At 46.7% G+C, this 16,050-nt stretch overlaps 1 protein-coding gene across 5 annotated transcripts in view; it reads right to left on the minus strand.

The window, feature by feature from the left end:
• Nucleotides 1–480: 480 nt before the first annotated feature.
• The window catches only part of ANAPC1 (anaphase promoting complex subunit 1), a 34,923-nt gene continuing 19,353 nt past the window's right edge, over nt 481–16,050 (minus strand). For 4 of the 5 annotated variants that reach the window (XM_061356889.1, XM_061356888.1, XM_061356887.1 and 1 more), the window contains exons 26-47: nt 15,519–15,637; nt 14,482–14,753; nt 13,368–13,602; nt 11,829–11,920; nt 11,544–11,678; nt 11,320–11,402; nt 11,089–11,167; nt 10,427–10,501; nt 9,643–9,719; nt 9,318–9,408; nt 9,175–9,228; nt 8,687–8,880; nt 8,178–8,264; nt 7,571–7,688; nt 6,667–6,744; nt 6,166–6,233; nt 3,904–4,042; nt 3,441–3,527; nt 2,805–2,900; nt 2,280–2,478; nt 1,687–1,821; nt 481–797 (exon numbers count right to left, since the gene is read on the minus strand). In XM_061356889.1, the coding sequence (XP_061212873.1) occupies nt 682–797; nt 1,687–1,821; nt 2,280–2,478; nt 2,805–2,900; nt 3,441–3,527; nt 3,904–4,042; nt 6,166–6,233; nt 6,667–6,744; nt 7,571–7,688; nt 8,178–8,264; nt 8,687–8,880; nt 9,175–9,228; nt 9,318–9,408; nt 9,643–9,719; nt 10,427–10,501; nt 11,089–11,167; nt 11,320–11,402; nt 11,544–11,678; nt 11,829–11,920; nt 13,368–13,602; nt 14,482–14,753; nt 15,519–15,637 (2,629 nt within the window). In that variant the 3' untranslated portion in view covers nt 481–681. Of the gene's footprint in view, nt 798–1,686; nt 1,822–2,279; nt 2,479–2,804; nt 2,901–3,440; nt 3,528–3,903; nt 4,043–6,165; nt 6,234–6,666; nt 6,745–7,570; nt 7,689–8,177; nt 8,265–8,686; nt 8,881–9,174; nt 9,229–9,317; nt 9,409–9,642; nt 9,720–10,426; nt 10,502–11,088; nt 11,168–11,319; nt 11,403–11,543; nt 11,679–11,828; nt 11,921–13,367; nt 13,603–14,481; nt 14,754–15,518; nt 15,638–16,050 lie in introns of those variants that run through there. The other variant, XR_009726020.1, reaches the window with a different exon arrangement.

Raw genomic sequence — 16,050 nt, forward strand, 5'->3', positions numbered from 1 at the left:
GCACCCTGTGCCAGCGCCTCAGCACCCTCACAGGGAAGAGCTTCTGCCTAAGAGCTCAGCTCAGTCTCCCCTCGGGCAGGTTCAAGCCATTCCCCTTGGCCTGTCCCTACATCCCTTGTCCCAAGCCCCTCTCCAGCTTTCCTGCAGCCCCTTTAGGCACTGGAGCTGCTCTCAGGTCTCCCCTTCAGGAGCCTTCTCTTCTCCAGGCTGCCCCAGCCCAGCTCTCTCAGCCTGGCTCCAGAGCAGAGCTGCTCCAGCCCTCGCAGCATCTCCATGGCCTCCTCTGGCCTCGCTCCAACAGCTCCACGTCCCTCTTGTGCAAGAGCCTCCCGAGCTGCCTCCCTCCTGCAGTCCCAGCCCCTCGTGAAGGCAGATGAAGACAAAAGACAAGCAAAGCGTTTACAACAACAAGGAGATTGTTCAGTTCCCAGCCAAGGGCTTTCCAGAGCCCCCCAAACCCCACACATTTGTAAAGACCCCTTAGTTACAAAAGTAAATTTATTCTCAGTTCACTTTTACAATTCCTTTTGAATTCATTGGAACAATTTATAAATAACTCCAGGTCACAGTCCCCACATCCAGGGACAGGCTTGAAGCTGACGCTGGAGAAGCTACAGAATCAAGTAGGTTTTACCTGGTATTGAAAAGCACTGACCAACACAGAGCTCTGCCCTCCTGCAGCTACAGCACCATGGCCTGTGGGTTTCTGAGGAGCAGAGGAGCGAGCCTCAGGAGCGCACGGACGGGCATATTCAACTGCTTGAACTTCAGAAGCAGCTCAGAGAAGTTTGTGCTTCCTAAAGAGAAGAAAGAAGGAAGGAAAATGAGCATGTCCAGGGGGTAATGCCCCAGAAAGGAGTGTCATAGAGGGAGAGCAAACAGCATTCAGGGCGGCTCTGGAGAGATGCTCACCGCTGGTCATTTTGTTGTAACACTGGTTAAAAGGTAAGTTTTTATAACAGAATGTTACAAAATCCCAACTCCATTAAGGTGGCAGGGGATCCCAGAACAGAGTGTGTAACATAGAGAGGACTGGGAAAAGCTGGATTTGCACAAAGCTCTTTTGACCTGAACAAACACACAAGCACCCAACTAGAGATCACCCAAGATGAGACACCCTGTACTCTCAGGGTGCCAGTCTCCAGGCTGGGAGGCTGCAGCCTGCAGGAAGCCTTCAGCCTCGGCCTTCTCTCACCACTGAAGTGGGAACATTCCTCTCACACCCCTAAGCCAGCCTCAGTTCTCCAAAGCAAAGTGCAGCTGCATTTCTAGCACAAGCTGACAAGCCTTAGGCAAGCAGAGGACTGGTGTATCCCCAGCCTGGGCTGATGGAGGCAGAGAGGGAGAGCTGCCTAGTGAACAGGTCCAGGATTTCCCTGGATCCCGAATCAGGATGGAAACATAGATGAGCTGGTGACTGCCTGAAGAGCTGCTTATAGGAAAGATGTAAGGACTTCAGGATATGTTCAGCTCAACAAAAAGAACACTTCCCCCTGTCACAGCTCCTCTAACTGCTGCCTGCAAGAACATCCTTAACTGCAGGTCAGGCAAAAGCTGAGGCTTTTTGTATCTAGGCCAATTCTGACTTCTTTAGCTCTGCATAAACTTGGTACCTTTAACTTGAGACAATTAAAGACTAAACTTCAATGGACCAGCTTTCAGAGGACACTGTCATCCCGATCTTACCTTCCAAGCCACCAGCAGCCAGCTGGCCCGGCGTGGGGACAGAGTGGTAGATGAGGAAGCAAGCCAGCATGCTGAGCTGAGATTCCTCTGGGGGCTGCCCACTGAGGTAGGAATGCAGAGACACATCCCCTCCAGCTGTAACACACAACATGTCCTGCTGAAACTGAGGGAGCAGAAAGGCAAGGCAATGCTATCTCCACAGAAAAATCCCATGGAAAAGAGTCTCCATCTCCCCATAGAAGGTGAGCAAAGGGTTTGTTTGCAAACCTTCCTCCTGCCATGGCCACCCTGCTCTCTGCTGTGATCATCCCTTGCTTTTGCTTCTAGAAAGTTCTCCCAGTGTGGTCTCAGGAAAGCATTTACTCTGGGAAGCAAAACCTTCCCCGTTAACTAAACTTCCCCCCAGTACAGTCAGTGCTTCACACCAAATGCACAAAACTGAAACCATGTTGGTTTATGCTGACACACAAGTGCCTTCCCTTCAGTTATCAGTTTTCAGTACTTTTGAAACAAAAAGTCAACCCTGATCAGCAAGAAGATAAGAACACTAAATGCCAACCATGGCTGGAGGACGAAAGTTTTCTTCTCTATACCTTGAAGCCACTGATCCAAGGTATTATCTATGGTGCACTTCATCACAGGCAGAAATTCAGAGTTCATGAAGAGTCCTCGGTTGGGATTCCTGCTCATCCTCTCCTGGTGACTCCTGGAGCTGAAGAACTCCAACACCAGCTTGATCTGCCACAGCTCAAACGTCTCAGACATCTCTTTGCGTTCCAATCTCCTCACAGCCTAGCGAAGGGGAAACACAAAGTGACTGTGAGAGCATGAAGTGGAGGAGGGAAGCGATATTGCTCAGTGCTGTCTCAGACACCGAGTGAATGAATCCTCAAACCCCACCGGGCAAGGGCCACCCTTCCCAGCACCTACTGAGAAGCTGCCAGTTAATGCTTCTTGTGCAGTTTCAGTTCTCATTACCTTAGACTATGCTCCAACTTTTAAAATCCCTGCTGTCACTAATGTCTCCCCTTCTTCCTCTCTGTCCTCTATGAAAACACATGCAAACCCAGCACTCTTTGCCCCAAGTGTAGCTATAAGAAAGCAAGAGTTTACTCCACCTGATCTATGGCTATGTACGTGGGCAGCATCTCTGGATTTTCTTGGGTAACACACTCGTAAAGAATTGAAGAGAAAAGATCCAGGATTTCCTGTTTCTGATAAAAGACACGTGTTTAACACAGAGCACATGCTGGCGACACTTGATTTCAGGTTCTTGCTTTGCTCACATTTCCTTCCATTAAAGTTAACCCATGCACTGACACTGCATCAATGAGTGGTAGCTGCCAATGCTACACAGCTCACTTTCATTCTTGGGCTTATTAAAAGTAGGCCTGAAGTGGTTGGATTTTACTCCCTCAAGTTGTTCAGTGCAAAGAAATAGAGTGCAAAACACCCTAACCCTTCCGCAGTGACTTCACCTAAATGCTCCAGGACACTGCACAGGGCTTTCAGTATGTGTTAAACACATTCTGCAATGAATACAACTACTGGACACAACTATCAGCAACTGTGATATAAAAAATGACAACAAGAAGTATTGTTTTACACCTTCATGTTATAAAAAATATCCCTTAGCATATTCCCATCTCCATGACCCAAAGGAATGAATCCTGTTCCTCAGTTTAATGTAGGTTTTTCCCACCTGTTACTCCTGCAAGCAAGAAACCATGCTAGTCCACATGTAGGTACCATACCTGGCCCATGTTCCCTGTTGGTTTGCAGAAGTAATCAGCAAATGAAAACAGAGCAGGATCAGAGGTGAAAGCTGAAATTGCTTCTGGCTAAAAGGCAGATCAAAACACACATAAAATGAACATTTTGGGTTTACTGCACAAATGCAGTAGCGATTTATACCCAATCCTTCCTTCCCCAGCACACAAGTGACAAGACTGGAACCTACATAAAGCACATTGCGAGCAAACTGGGTCCAACACTTCTGTCTGCCCACAGCAAACATCCATTCTTAGCTCAAGCTCATTGCATGCTCTGTGAAAGCCGCCACACTTCCTTTCCCTCAAGCAAAGCAAGTACCTTCTTACTCATAACCATGTGGCAGAGCCAAGTGCTGGAGGTAAAGAACAGAGCAGGGCCTGCTGTGCTTCCCCCAGCCTTCCCAGAGGCAGCATTCCTGCCAGGAAAACAGATTGGGAGCAATACCTTGAACGCCCGAGCTTCTGAGTTGCGGTGAGTGACGGTCTGTGCTAAGAGGCTGCGCCAGCCCATCGGGTCCTCCTTGTAGGAGAGCTGCCCTGCTCTCAGCTTCACGTACAGGACACCACCCTTGGAAAGAATTGATCTGCAATAACAACAGGGTTTGCTTTAAATCAGTGCACATACATAGCAAAGGAAACATGACCTCCAACAGTTGAGATGCAATAATATCATAGACTCAGAATCCCAGCCTGGTTCGGGTTGGAAGGGGCATCAAAGCTCCTCCAGCTCCAACCCCTGCCACAGGCAGGGACCCCTTCCACTGGAGCAGCTTGCTCCAAGCCCCTGTGTCCAACCTGGCCTTGAGCACTGACAGGGATGGGGCAGCCACAGCTTCTCTGGGCACCCTGTGCCAGCGCCTCAGCACCCTCACAGGGAAGAGCTTCTGCCTAAGAGCTCAGCTCAGTCTCCCCTCGGGCAGGTTCAAGCCATTCCCCTTGGCCTGTCCCTACAGGCCCTTGTCCCAAGCCCCTCTCCAGCTTTCCTGCAGCCCCTTTAGGCACTGGAGCTGCTCTCAGGTCTCCCCTTCAGGAGCCTTCTCTTCTCCAGGCTGCCCCAGCCCAGCTCTCTCAGCCTGGCTCCAGAGCAGAGCTGCTCCAGCCCTCACAGCATCTCCACGGCCTCTTCTGGCTTCACTCCAACAGCTCCACATCCCTCCTGTGTGTGGGAACCCTCAAGAGGCCAGTATCCCCACGTAGGCTTTGTCCTGATAATGTAAACCCTGCCTCAGTCATGTATACATAGAAAACTTGGTATCTGCAGAGGAAAGGCTGCTATCAAATGGTGATGTGGTGGCAGGCATTGGTGATGAAAAAAGTCTATAAGCCTTACTGGTATAAGGAATATAACTTCCTGAAGTCATTGCATTTCCTGTTAGACTCCCCTAGGATGAGCTCCATCACCAAGGTGAACCATGCAAGCTGGTATCCACAGGTGATGGTCCTTTCTACACTGAAAAGCAAGCCAATAACCCCCAAAACCAGAAACGCAACCAACACTACTATTCCTGACCAAGCCAACAACAGAAGTGTGCAGCAGCTTGGAGTGATGCTATTGCACAGCAGCTGCATGTTTACCTCATCTGGAGTATCAGTTGCACCATGAACTGTAAGCACTGGGCATCCTTAAAATAACTAACCTGTTTGTATTGAAACTGCTTAGCATAACAATATAGAGCAAGTCACAGGTAGTAAGATAGGGAAATCATTTCTCACACATGTGTTTATGTCCAAAACACTGCCAGGCAGGTCCCTACTGCTCTAATGGGCTGAGGGGATGATGTGACAGACTCAAAGCAGCTGGAGAACAGGTAAGAACAGATAAGTCCCAAAAGCATTAAGCTCTTCAGTCACCCACCCTGGTTTCTGCTGTGGCAGCACAGGAAGGCTCTTTTGGACAAACAAGCACTCAAGCATGGTAAAGTGAAGCCAGGAGAACAAGGCTGGCTTCTGGAGCTCTGGTGCAGCAAATGCATCCACATGTGCTTCCTGATCTGGAGGAATCTGCATTCCACATCAGTCCTGCCTGTCATGGTTAAAGGCAGGACCCAGAGACGCTGCATTGTGGTGCCTAATTTAATCTCAGTAGAAGCATCTGAATGAACTAGAAACCCCATGTTATTGATGAAACATGCAGCTGGCTTCTCAGCACTACTCACAGCAGCAACTTACGCTGTAGGCTGTTAGGGGCAAAGATGAGAATGATGTTACTCACAGATAGCGTATTCTGGTAAGACTTCTGTTTTTCAGTTGCCACACATTTAAACAGAGAGGTGAAAGGCAGCAGCAGCACTTTGTATACTTCACGTGAGAAAAGCAGTACCTCACAAAGCAGTAACAGTTACTGAACCACTGTATCAACAGTCTGGGAAACATGACATCACATCAACTCAAAACTAAACTAAAAGCATGAGCTGAAGAGGGTTTCTGGTCCCACTCAATCCCAATAGCTGCGGTTTCTACTATCAGGTTTTCCCCTGCTCTGTTTTTGCATGAGTTATTCACATCAAGAGGTGAAACCAACTACGCAGTTTCTTTCTTCACCCTGAAGTGCTGTCAGCACAACAGTGAAGCCATCACAACCAGACTTCTTTCTAAACTGTAGGTGTTACGAGTACAGGATGCTTTAAAAAAAGCACTTGAAAACTATTACTACAAGGTCATTAGTCAGTCAAGCATTGTACTATAAGGTGTTATAAAGAATACTTACTTCAGATGATTTGTTCCCTTGCTTAGATCTATTAGTAATTCCCAGTACCGTGGTCCCTTCACTCTGATCTGTCAATGGAAGCATTGTTGTTACTAGATATAGCCAGAATCATTAAATGAAAGAGTCTGTACCCAAGTCTACAGCTCTTCCTCAGCCCTTACAATAGTATGTGCCCTTTTGCAGTGCTGCCCACCCAGAAACTCAGGAAGAAGAGCACCTAGTTTTGCTCTCTTACAGCAAAGCTTGCTGGCACAGGGAACTCCCTGCTACAACAGATCTTGAAAGCATCATGATAAAGACCAAAGAGAAGCATGTGGCATGGCTGAACACATGCTCCACAGTGACAGACTTGTCTTTGCAGCCATTACTATGGGACAGCATTGTCCAGAGTCTGGCTAAGGTTGGACAGGGAACCAAAGAAAGGTCACTCAATCTGTTCTTGCACTGCTTGTGACACAAAGTGGGTGATTAAGCTCTTCATTAAAGGGAGACTTCCTTTACCTGCTTCAGTAAGTGAAGCTCTGGAAGGAGCGTGGGTGCCATCAGTTCCTCGGTGGCTTCTGCATACCACTGTGTGCCCTTCAAAACACCAGTGTTCACACATTAGTAAAGCTCATTTTTGTGTGAAAAGAAAGAAAACTTTCATCTCATTTTCAACAACTCCACTGGCAGCTTCAGTCAGTTTCTGTTCCTCAGTTCTGAGTAAATACATGACTTAGCATTACCTTTTTGTCAGGAAACATAAGCCTAAACTAAAGGTATTTCCCATCAATGTATCAACACAACATTGTGCAAGTCAGGCACACTTCAACTGAAATCTGAGGATTTGAATAACAAACTATGCCCTGAACATGCAGAACTCTTTGCCAGAGCCATAAGGGATCTATGCTGCACCTTTTCTCACCCAAAATCCCTTTCTTTAGTCCCTTTATGAGCATCATTTGTCTCAAATGAGCCTGTACAAAATAAAGCCCATAAAAAGGAACCTTTCCTAAAAGACACATCATCCAAACACCATGGATAAATGCCACGTTGCCCATTTCAGCAGAGTTAGGAGGCTTTTCAAACCACGGATGGCTCCAACCACCTCTGTGCCTTTGAAAGCCCTTCCTCTTTAGAAAGAGGATACTGGGTCAGTCATTGCACAACTGACTGTTTGAAGACTTTGTGGTGCCTTCTCCTTGCCCTGTATTCTGCTCTCAAGGTGACATCAAAGCACATGTAAGGTTTGAGTGGGCTGAGCACGACCCTTCTATTACTTGAATAGTTTGGCTCCTCTCCACCACAAGCTGAACCCAAACCAAGACTGCTGACCACAACAATGAGAAGAGCACACCTTTGGCAGAGAGCCTTCAGCTGTCTCCCCCCCCCTTCTCAAAGGCCCTCACTCCTCCAGACACTTTACCTTATATGTCACCTCTATCAGTGCATAGCAAGGAGTGTTTGAATCCACATCGACCGGTGTTAAGAGCCTTGGCTCTGCCGCCAGCACGTAGAGGTGACGCAGAGCCTGCAGGTGGTACCTGGGTGTGGGAATAAGGAATTCAGCACTGTGCAGAACAGGCAGGGAATAACCCCCAAACACCGGCTCCACACAGCTCAACAGCCAAATCCAGCAGAGAAACATGGTCCAATACAGTAGGTTTTGGATTCTTCTACTGCATTGGCTAACAGAACAGGGAGTAATGAATTATAACTAAAACCAATTCAGAGTCAGGGATGAACAGATCCTGCATGAAAATCTTTTCAGCTGAGCAAACTGGAACAGTCAAGTCCCAGGAGCACAGCTTAGAGCCTGCAGAAACCTGCCTGCAGTTCCTCACTGCTCAAAGATCACTACCATCACCTTGTAACTTCACTTATTTCTTCTGTTTTCCACTTCCTTTTTTGTTTAAACCTCCAAGCATTGATTTGCAGAGCATGTAGGTACAAATTCTGGATGACCTGCCTCTAGGAAACAGCTTTGTAAGATGACTGAGCTGCAGGAAACATGAACCCTTGTGAACTCTTACCTATTGTCCGTGCTGTGAACCGGGAAGTGCGGGTACAGAGCACAGAGGAGAGCAGCAATGGAGGAGTTGGAAGTGCTCAGTGAGTATCTGCAGAACAACATTATCTATTAGTTTCTGTGCTAACAAACACTGGCCAGAGGTGTTCGAAGTATTTCGGTGTCCCAGGGAACGGAAGCACAGTTGTAAAGTACATATAGGTAAGGAAGTTACAAATGTGTTCCTGCAGCAGCCAAAATAACTATGTATGGTAGGAAATAAACACAAACCACAAGCCAGAAACATTCCTATGGCATGTAAGTGATGCAGGATCTAGAAGAAAGCAGGACTTCCATTTGCAACAGAAGATGGCTGGACTTGATGGTCTTAAAGGTCATTTCCAATCTAGTTGATTCTATGATTCAATGTTTTTATGCATCCAGATGTTATTAAATCAAGTGAAGTACCCACTGCTAAAGCTTTTGCAGGAGAGGTGAAAGGTAAAACCCTTGTCTTTGGAAATGGGAAGTTACCTTCCTCCTCCCAAGAAGAGTAGCCCCAAAGCCATGTGGTGAGCCAGGTGGAACCCATAGTTCATCTCTCCACCTGTCTTCTTGTGCATGAACCGGCACAGCTGAAGGACTTTGAGGTTTCCAGAGCCAGCCATCACCATTGCAAGAGCCAGCAGCAGCACACTCAAGCATGTCTCGAGGTTATAGTGACCTGTCTTCAAGCGGAATAGGGAGAGCATTATTACACTTCTGCGGTCAAACACACGCTTCTGCTTGACCTAATGCACTGCTTTCTACCCCAGAGTTCAAAACCACATTCTACAGAGTGAGGGAGAGCAGAGACCAGCAAAGTCCTTAAAAATGATTCACGGCCCTGCCACATTCGATAGTAATATTGAAAAGTAAAAGGGATGGTTTTGTTTCCATTAAGGTTTTGGTGAGGGTTATCAAAGTGCATTACACAGCAAAACCTCCTCCTTTTCACTGAGGGAAAACTGGAAAGAACTTACTATTGAAGCTGTTGGTGCTGACAAACACTTGAGGAAATCTGTTGCATATTTGTACTGGAAAGAACAGAAATGCATATTAAATATAGACACAAAAGATAAGTTATAGCTCAATGGAAAGTGAAGGGGAAAATAAACCTTCTTACCAAGCACTTAAATGCTGCCAGATTTTCTGACCCAGCAAACCGAAATCCCAGTGACAAACATGCTCCAGCAATGATGTAGACATGAGCCTGCCTAAGAAACAACACAAGCAAGAAATGACTCAATGCATCTCTTGTCCTCATCTGAACACACATCCCAAATTCCTTTAGAAAGTAGTAAAAGCAGAAAAGATTAAAGAGACAGACTTATCCTTTGGAGAAAATAGAGTAAAATCCCCTAAATAACAAGGGAGAGGGGTTTTCATGCTGGTGTCTCTATATAGGGTTCAGCTGCATTTTGCAGAGGAACTTTCGCCATGTTACTTACGCCAGGGTTTCTAAACTCAGGTCTTCAGATGAAGGCAGCTCTGTTGCTTGAAGAGATATACTGTTCTCTCTTATGATCTACAGAAAGATAAGAGATAATGACATCAATCCAGAGAAAGTGATTAACTAACTGAAACTGGGTATCAAGGGTTCCCAAGCAGGTCTGTTTCACAGGCATATAAAGATGTTTGTGGTTTTTTCCCTCTACATGCTACTGCCCCACTGTACTTCTGATCCAAAGGGACACCCTTCACTGCTCCTGGATCTGGCCCCTTAAAGATATGTAAAACGATGGCAAGATTTGTGTTTCTGTATGTACTCAAATATGAGAGAAAACAGAACAGGATGAGACCTCAAGAGGCCATACAGACCCTCAGCATCCTGTATTTCTGATAGATACTGACCTAATTTGCTCTTTAAAATTCCATACAACATATCTTGGAATATCACTGCTGAAAAGCTATTCCTAATGCTCAACTGAAACTGAAGCAGTGTTGCACCTCACTTCTCGCTTGGTCAGTGTGGAGGTATGTTTAAACCCTTTCTCTCTCTGGCACCATTTTCTGTCTTGAGGAGCTGCATCCCTCCTCCACCCTCTCCTTTTTAGAATGATGGGATGAGAGCCCTCAGTGCTCCCATAATGATCCAGGAATCCAATGTAACATCCATCCTTGCCATGTGAACACAACATAACATTTTCCTGGGCAGCTCATGTACTATGGGAATGTTCACATGCAGAACAACCCAGTGAGAGGAAAACTGGGAATGAAACACATGAAACCTACTTGAGGCACGTTGCTATTAACCCACTTGGAGTTGGGCAAGATGTCATCCCACAGGATCAGGCACCGAGCCAAGGTCTGAAAACAAGTGAGAAAGCCAAAGACATAAGGAAGGAAATAAAGCTATACAAGCACCAATGGTGTATTTCAGTGTGCTGACTGCATCCACAGACAATCCAGCCACTCGCTAGCAGCTTTTCACCATTTCTCAGCCTTCCTATCAGAAATGACAAAGTAACTTTTAGGAGATGCAAGTTCTGCTTGCAGGGAAAAGAACCACAGAATAAATCCTGTATAATGAAGTCTGTATCCTTAGGTGGTAAACAGAGATGAAAATTCACTATGGGCTTAGATGCTGAGCCCTAACTTATACTCTATTGTGAAATTAATTCATAATTAATGGGAAAAGCAGTAAGAATTCATTAAACATTTAACATTCCCCATAAAATGTATCACTGAAGTATTTCCTCAATAAATCCCGTCTAGTGCTGCCTGACAAGTGGCTTACTACAAGCAGACAGTGCAGGTATTAGTTTGGTTGGCAAGCAAGAGGGTTACCAGCTATCAAAAGGATTCTGGATGTGGCTGGATTTAAAATACAGTAACTGTAATACAGTTTTTGTATCACTAAATAGGCTGAAAAATGACACAGAAGAAAATCTTACCCTCAATAAGAGGAACTCTGGTTTGACAAAGTCCAGTAAATACATGGTATCTGGGGCTTGGAGCCAGTCAGCAATGGATCTGCAGAGCACAGTGAAGGAATTGGGTTTCCACATCAGATTTCAGCAGCTCACAAAACTGAGTAAGCCACACAAAGCACAGCCAACGTAACAGCAGGTTAAACTGCTATCACAAGTCACTGCCACATGTCTGAGCAATTCCAAGGTTCATACCTGTTGTTAGTCTTCAGGTAGATCATAGCAAGGGCAAGTGTGGCACCGGGACAAGTAACATCCACATTTATGGTGTCTCCCTCCTGTGAAAACACAACACATGCTTTCAGAGCAGCTAAACCTGCAGTGATGTAGACATTCAAAGTCACTTGGTATAGACACAGACCTCTCAGAGGTCCAACTGCTGCTGTCTTCAGCTTAAACATGCAAAAATCAACACATACCTTGATTTGGTAACTGGGAGACTTGTGCTTCTCTCTGTGCATCCCTGCCTGGAATCTCCTGTGACCCCCAACCATGTACTGGTAAAGCTGCTCGGGAACATTGAGGTCTGACATGCCTATCAGATTGCTTCCATGCTAAAGGATGGAGAGAAGGAGAAGAATTAATATGGGAATGCCTTCCTATATGAGGAACAGAAATGCTTTTCATCCAAGGCAGTTGGGAGCTCTTATCACCCCACTTCAATGTATTCTTCTACTAACTGCAGCTGCAATTGAGACACTTACCCCCAGGCAAACCATGCCCAAGGCTAGCCCAGACGCAAGGGAATAGGACTCTCTGTCAGTGCAGTACTCCATTTCTGGTCCAGGGGGACGGCCTGCAGAACACAAACCACTGAAATTCATCTTCTAGAATTGCAGCCAATGAACACTGTTTAATTAAGCTCTATATTCCCAATGAAATGAGGAAAAAGTCAGGAAAGTTTTCAGTGGAATTAACTGTCACTTAACCCACCCATCACCAAAAGGCAAACCCTCCAGAACCAGGTTTTGTTGCTAAATGGTATGGTTGGAGTTCAGAGACACAGTGAAAATGCCAGGTTACAACTGTGCTCTAACCCTATCCAAATGCTGTCAGCAGAGTTCAAAAGCTGCTGCCAGGAAAGACTGCACAGATCAAATGACCAGAATCAACAGATACAATTTCACCCTTATCTTTATGCTATTCTCTATTAAATAGACCACACAGCCTCTTCTAGCTAAATTTACACATAGACATAAGTAAGAACTTAAGTGCTACAAATAAAATCAGAAGAACTATGTGCAGAATGAAGACAACTTGGATCAGATTTACTGTTCAGAATCAACTCTTATTGACTACTGTTTAGAAAGCCTGGAGCAAAATTCAGAACAGGAGAACTTAGGACATCATGGCTCTATATAGGGATGCTGGGGAGGGACTCTTCATTAGGGACTGCAGTGATAGGACAAGGGGTGATGGGTTAAAACTGAAACAGGGGAAGTTTAGATTGGATATAAGGAGGAAATTCTTTCCTGTGAGGGTGGTGAGGCACTGGAATGGGTTGCCCAGGGAGGTTGTGAATGCTCCATCCCTGGCAGTTCAGGGCCAGGTTGGACAAGGCCTTTGGTGATATGGTTTAGTGTGAGGTGTCCCTGCCCATGGCAGAGGGGTTGGAACTTGATGATCTTAAGGTCCTTTCCAACCCTAACTGTTCTAGGATTCTATGATTCTATTTCCACCACCCTAGTGAGCCAAAAGGACTTGTCTTTGCAAGAGGAAAGCATTTTTCCCCTCACACAGTGCTTCCACCTCTGGTTGCTACAGTGGCAGCCACCTCATGAACTGACATGAGAAACAACAGATGCCTGGGGAGCATCAGATGTGTTGGGTATACAGTATGCAACAGGTCTGCTCAAAAGCTGCAGGGGGTCAGGATCTCTGCAGTTATGACACCTGGGTCAGGAGGAATGGGTAGTTGCAGATCCCCTTTTACCAAGTCTCTGGCACTCCTGACCACCTTTGATCAGACAAGATTTCCAGATGGAAAAAGCATCTAAGTCCAGCAACGCTGCTGCCATACTCCTTCTACTAAATTCAATGACTGTTCTATGCTACACAAACACACAGGTCACAGTAACTTCTGCTCCTCTGAAAACAGAAGATGAGGTTTGGGAAATGAGAGGTGAACACTGTGGTGGGAAATGCACAGTTAAAATGCTCATCTCCCTGCTGCGTTGTGCATTCACACGCTGTGACTCCCCCAGTGCCCACCCCATTTCTGCCAGTGTCAGCACAGCACGTACCTATTTCAGCCAGCAGAACCTCAGCTGTGTGCCTGTGAGCAGTGCCCTGATAGACAAGGCCTATTCCTATGACAGCAGCCACCTGCACGTTGTGGGGGACATCCAGCTCTGTGGAGGTTGGTGGCAGCAGGGCAGGTATGTGGATGCTCAGGAGGCGCGTAATGGCCATATCCATTGTGCCCAACTTGGCAGCCGACACACCAAGCAATAAGCCAATGCTTGTCATCTCATGGCCCTGAGAACAGAAACAAAGAGCAACAGCCAAAGAGATCAGAAGTGTTCAGCAAAGGAAAAACACTTGTCCCAGTGTCCCATTCACCCATCCCAATGAGCTGTGCACAATACGAGGTGAAGGAGGGGATTCTGCTCCTCTAGTCTGCTCTGGTGAGACCCCACCTGCAGCACTGTGTGCAGTGCTGGGGTCCTTAGCATGAGGAGGACATGGAACTGTTGGAGCAAGCCCAGAGGAGGCCATGAGGATGCTCAGGAGCTGCAGCACCTCCTGTATGGAGCCAGGCTGAGAACATTGGGGCTGTTGAGCCTGGAGAAGAGAAGCTGCTTGGAGACCTGAGAGCAGCTTCCAGTGTCTGAAGGGGGCCTATAGGGATGCTGGGGAGGGACTTTTCATTAGGGACTGTAGCGATAGGACAAGGGGTAATGGGTTCAGACTGAAATAGGGGAAGTTCAGGCTGGAGATAAGGCAGCAGCTCTTCCCTGTGAGGGTGCTGAGGTGCTGGCACAGGGTGCCCAGAGAAGCTGTGGCTGCCCCATCCCTGGCAGTGCTCAAGGCCAGGTTGGACACAGGGGCCTGGAGCAAGCTGCTCCAGTGGAAGGTGCCCTGCCCGTGGCAGGGGTTGGAGCTGGAGGAGCTTTAAGGTCCTTTCCAACCCAAACCAGTCTGGGTTTCTATGATGTAGTGACAAAACTGCTGAAAATCTTTTAAACAGAAATGAAGTCCTGCACCACTGACATTAAGGAAACAATTCTCATCCTCCTGCACCAGGAATCTCCCAACTCAGTGTTTCAAGACATCTGTTGCATTTTCTGTCTTGTTTTCTTTAAAGGATTCAAGTCCTGTAGGTATGTCTCTGTTGTTCCTGAAGGAAGGGCTCACCTTAGTTAAGTAGTCATGTATGTTGAGCGTGGCAAGCTTTGTGAGATGCCCGTTGAGCCCCAGAGCCATGAGGAAGCCAGCGTACTCATTTGCGAGTTCAGCAATTTTGGGCTTGTTGTAGACAATCCAAGCAGAGTCTATCTGTGAGGCAGGTGCTATCTTCAGGCCAGCAGCCACCCCGTTGTGAAAGCTGGCCCAGCAAGCCATGTTAGGAGGCACGTCGATGTTCCCACTGTTGAGGTCCACGGTGGTGTTCCTCGGAGGAGCACGGCCTGCCGGTGAGAGAACCAGTAAAGTGGTCAGGTAAAGCCAAACTGCTTCAGAAGCAGTGCTCAGCTTCAGGAGGGTGCCAAGGGAGTGAACACTGGCAGCTTGTGAGGTAACAGCTCTGATCTGAGACAGCCCCAGGTATCTTCAGACACGTCAGAAGACAGCAGCACAGCAAGAAAACCACCAATGTGGAGTAATGCAATGGTTATGTTATTACTGGGTAATGGTTGGGCTTGATGATTTTAAAGGCCTTTTCCAACCTGGTTGATTCTATGATTCTATGACTTTGCAGTATCTGTGTCCTGTATGACCCCAACACTGACCAGCTGCTTCACTTCTCTCTGCTTCTCACAATATACCTGACATAGCATCTCAGTGTTTGGTAGCACTGCCCTCGACCATTCCAGGGGAAGAAACTACAAGGTGGCAGATTCAAAATCAGAAAGAGCTACTTCATCACAAAAAGCACAACTCTTTGTAGAAAGATACTATAAAAATTACAAGAGGTTCAGAAAGAAATGGGATAAACTCCATCACATTCTGTTGAATAGTGGATTTCTCTGGAAGAAAACTGGTGAGGTTATGGCACAGGGTGCCCAGAGAAGCTGTGGCTGCCCCATCCCTGGCAGTGCTCAAGGCCAGGTTGGACACAGGGGCTTGGAGCAAGCTGCTCCAGTGGAAGGGGTCCCTGCCTGTTGGAGCTGGAGGAGCTTTAAGCTCCCTTCAACCTGAACCATTCCATGATTCTAAACCAGTGACCAACGCACCCGTTAGATTCAGCTTCGGGATGGGCAGCTGCTCAGTTGGAACAGGATGATATGAGAACAAAGTGAACATCCCTCGTCCAACAGGTAGGGCCATGGTTCGCTGGCAAAGCTGCAACAACCTGTTGGGGAGATGAAAGCATGATCAAGCCAACTGCTTAACATGGAAAATTTGTCAAATACATGATGTAAAATGAATCTACAGATGACAGGCAGTGAACAGACCGTTTTTTCCCTGATGAAATAACGTGTTATCTTTCCTTTTTTAGCAGGACAAACTTGTGAAGCAAATCTTTAGTCCTTAAAAGTTTAATCTCAAAGCTATACCTTAGCTGACAACATGTTGAAGCTTCCCTTCAAGGTAGCTGTTAAATAAATCTGTGCTATGGAGAATTCAACAGCCATCTCAGAAACAAGGTGAAAGGAGAAAGCAAACCAAGCTGATTGCTGTATGGGATCCTGCTATGACTGTGATCACATCTAGTAACAAGCTGTACACCGAATTCATGATGTGCTTCCAAGAACACTGACCACA

This window comes from Neopsephotus bourkii, unplaced genomic scaffold, assembly GCF_033783945.1.
Source record: "Neopsephotus bourkii isolate Nb327-2 ecotype Australia unplaced genomic scaffold, CSIRO-AGI_Nbou_v1 NB_873, whole genome shotgun sequence".
NCBI classification, from domain to species: domain Eukaryota; kingdom Metazoa; phylum Chordata; class Aves; order Psittaciformes; family Psittacidae; genus Neopsephotus; species Neopsephotus bourkii.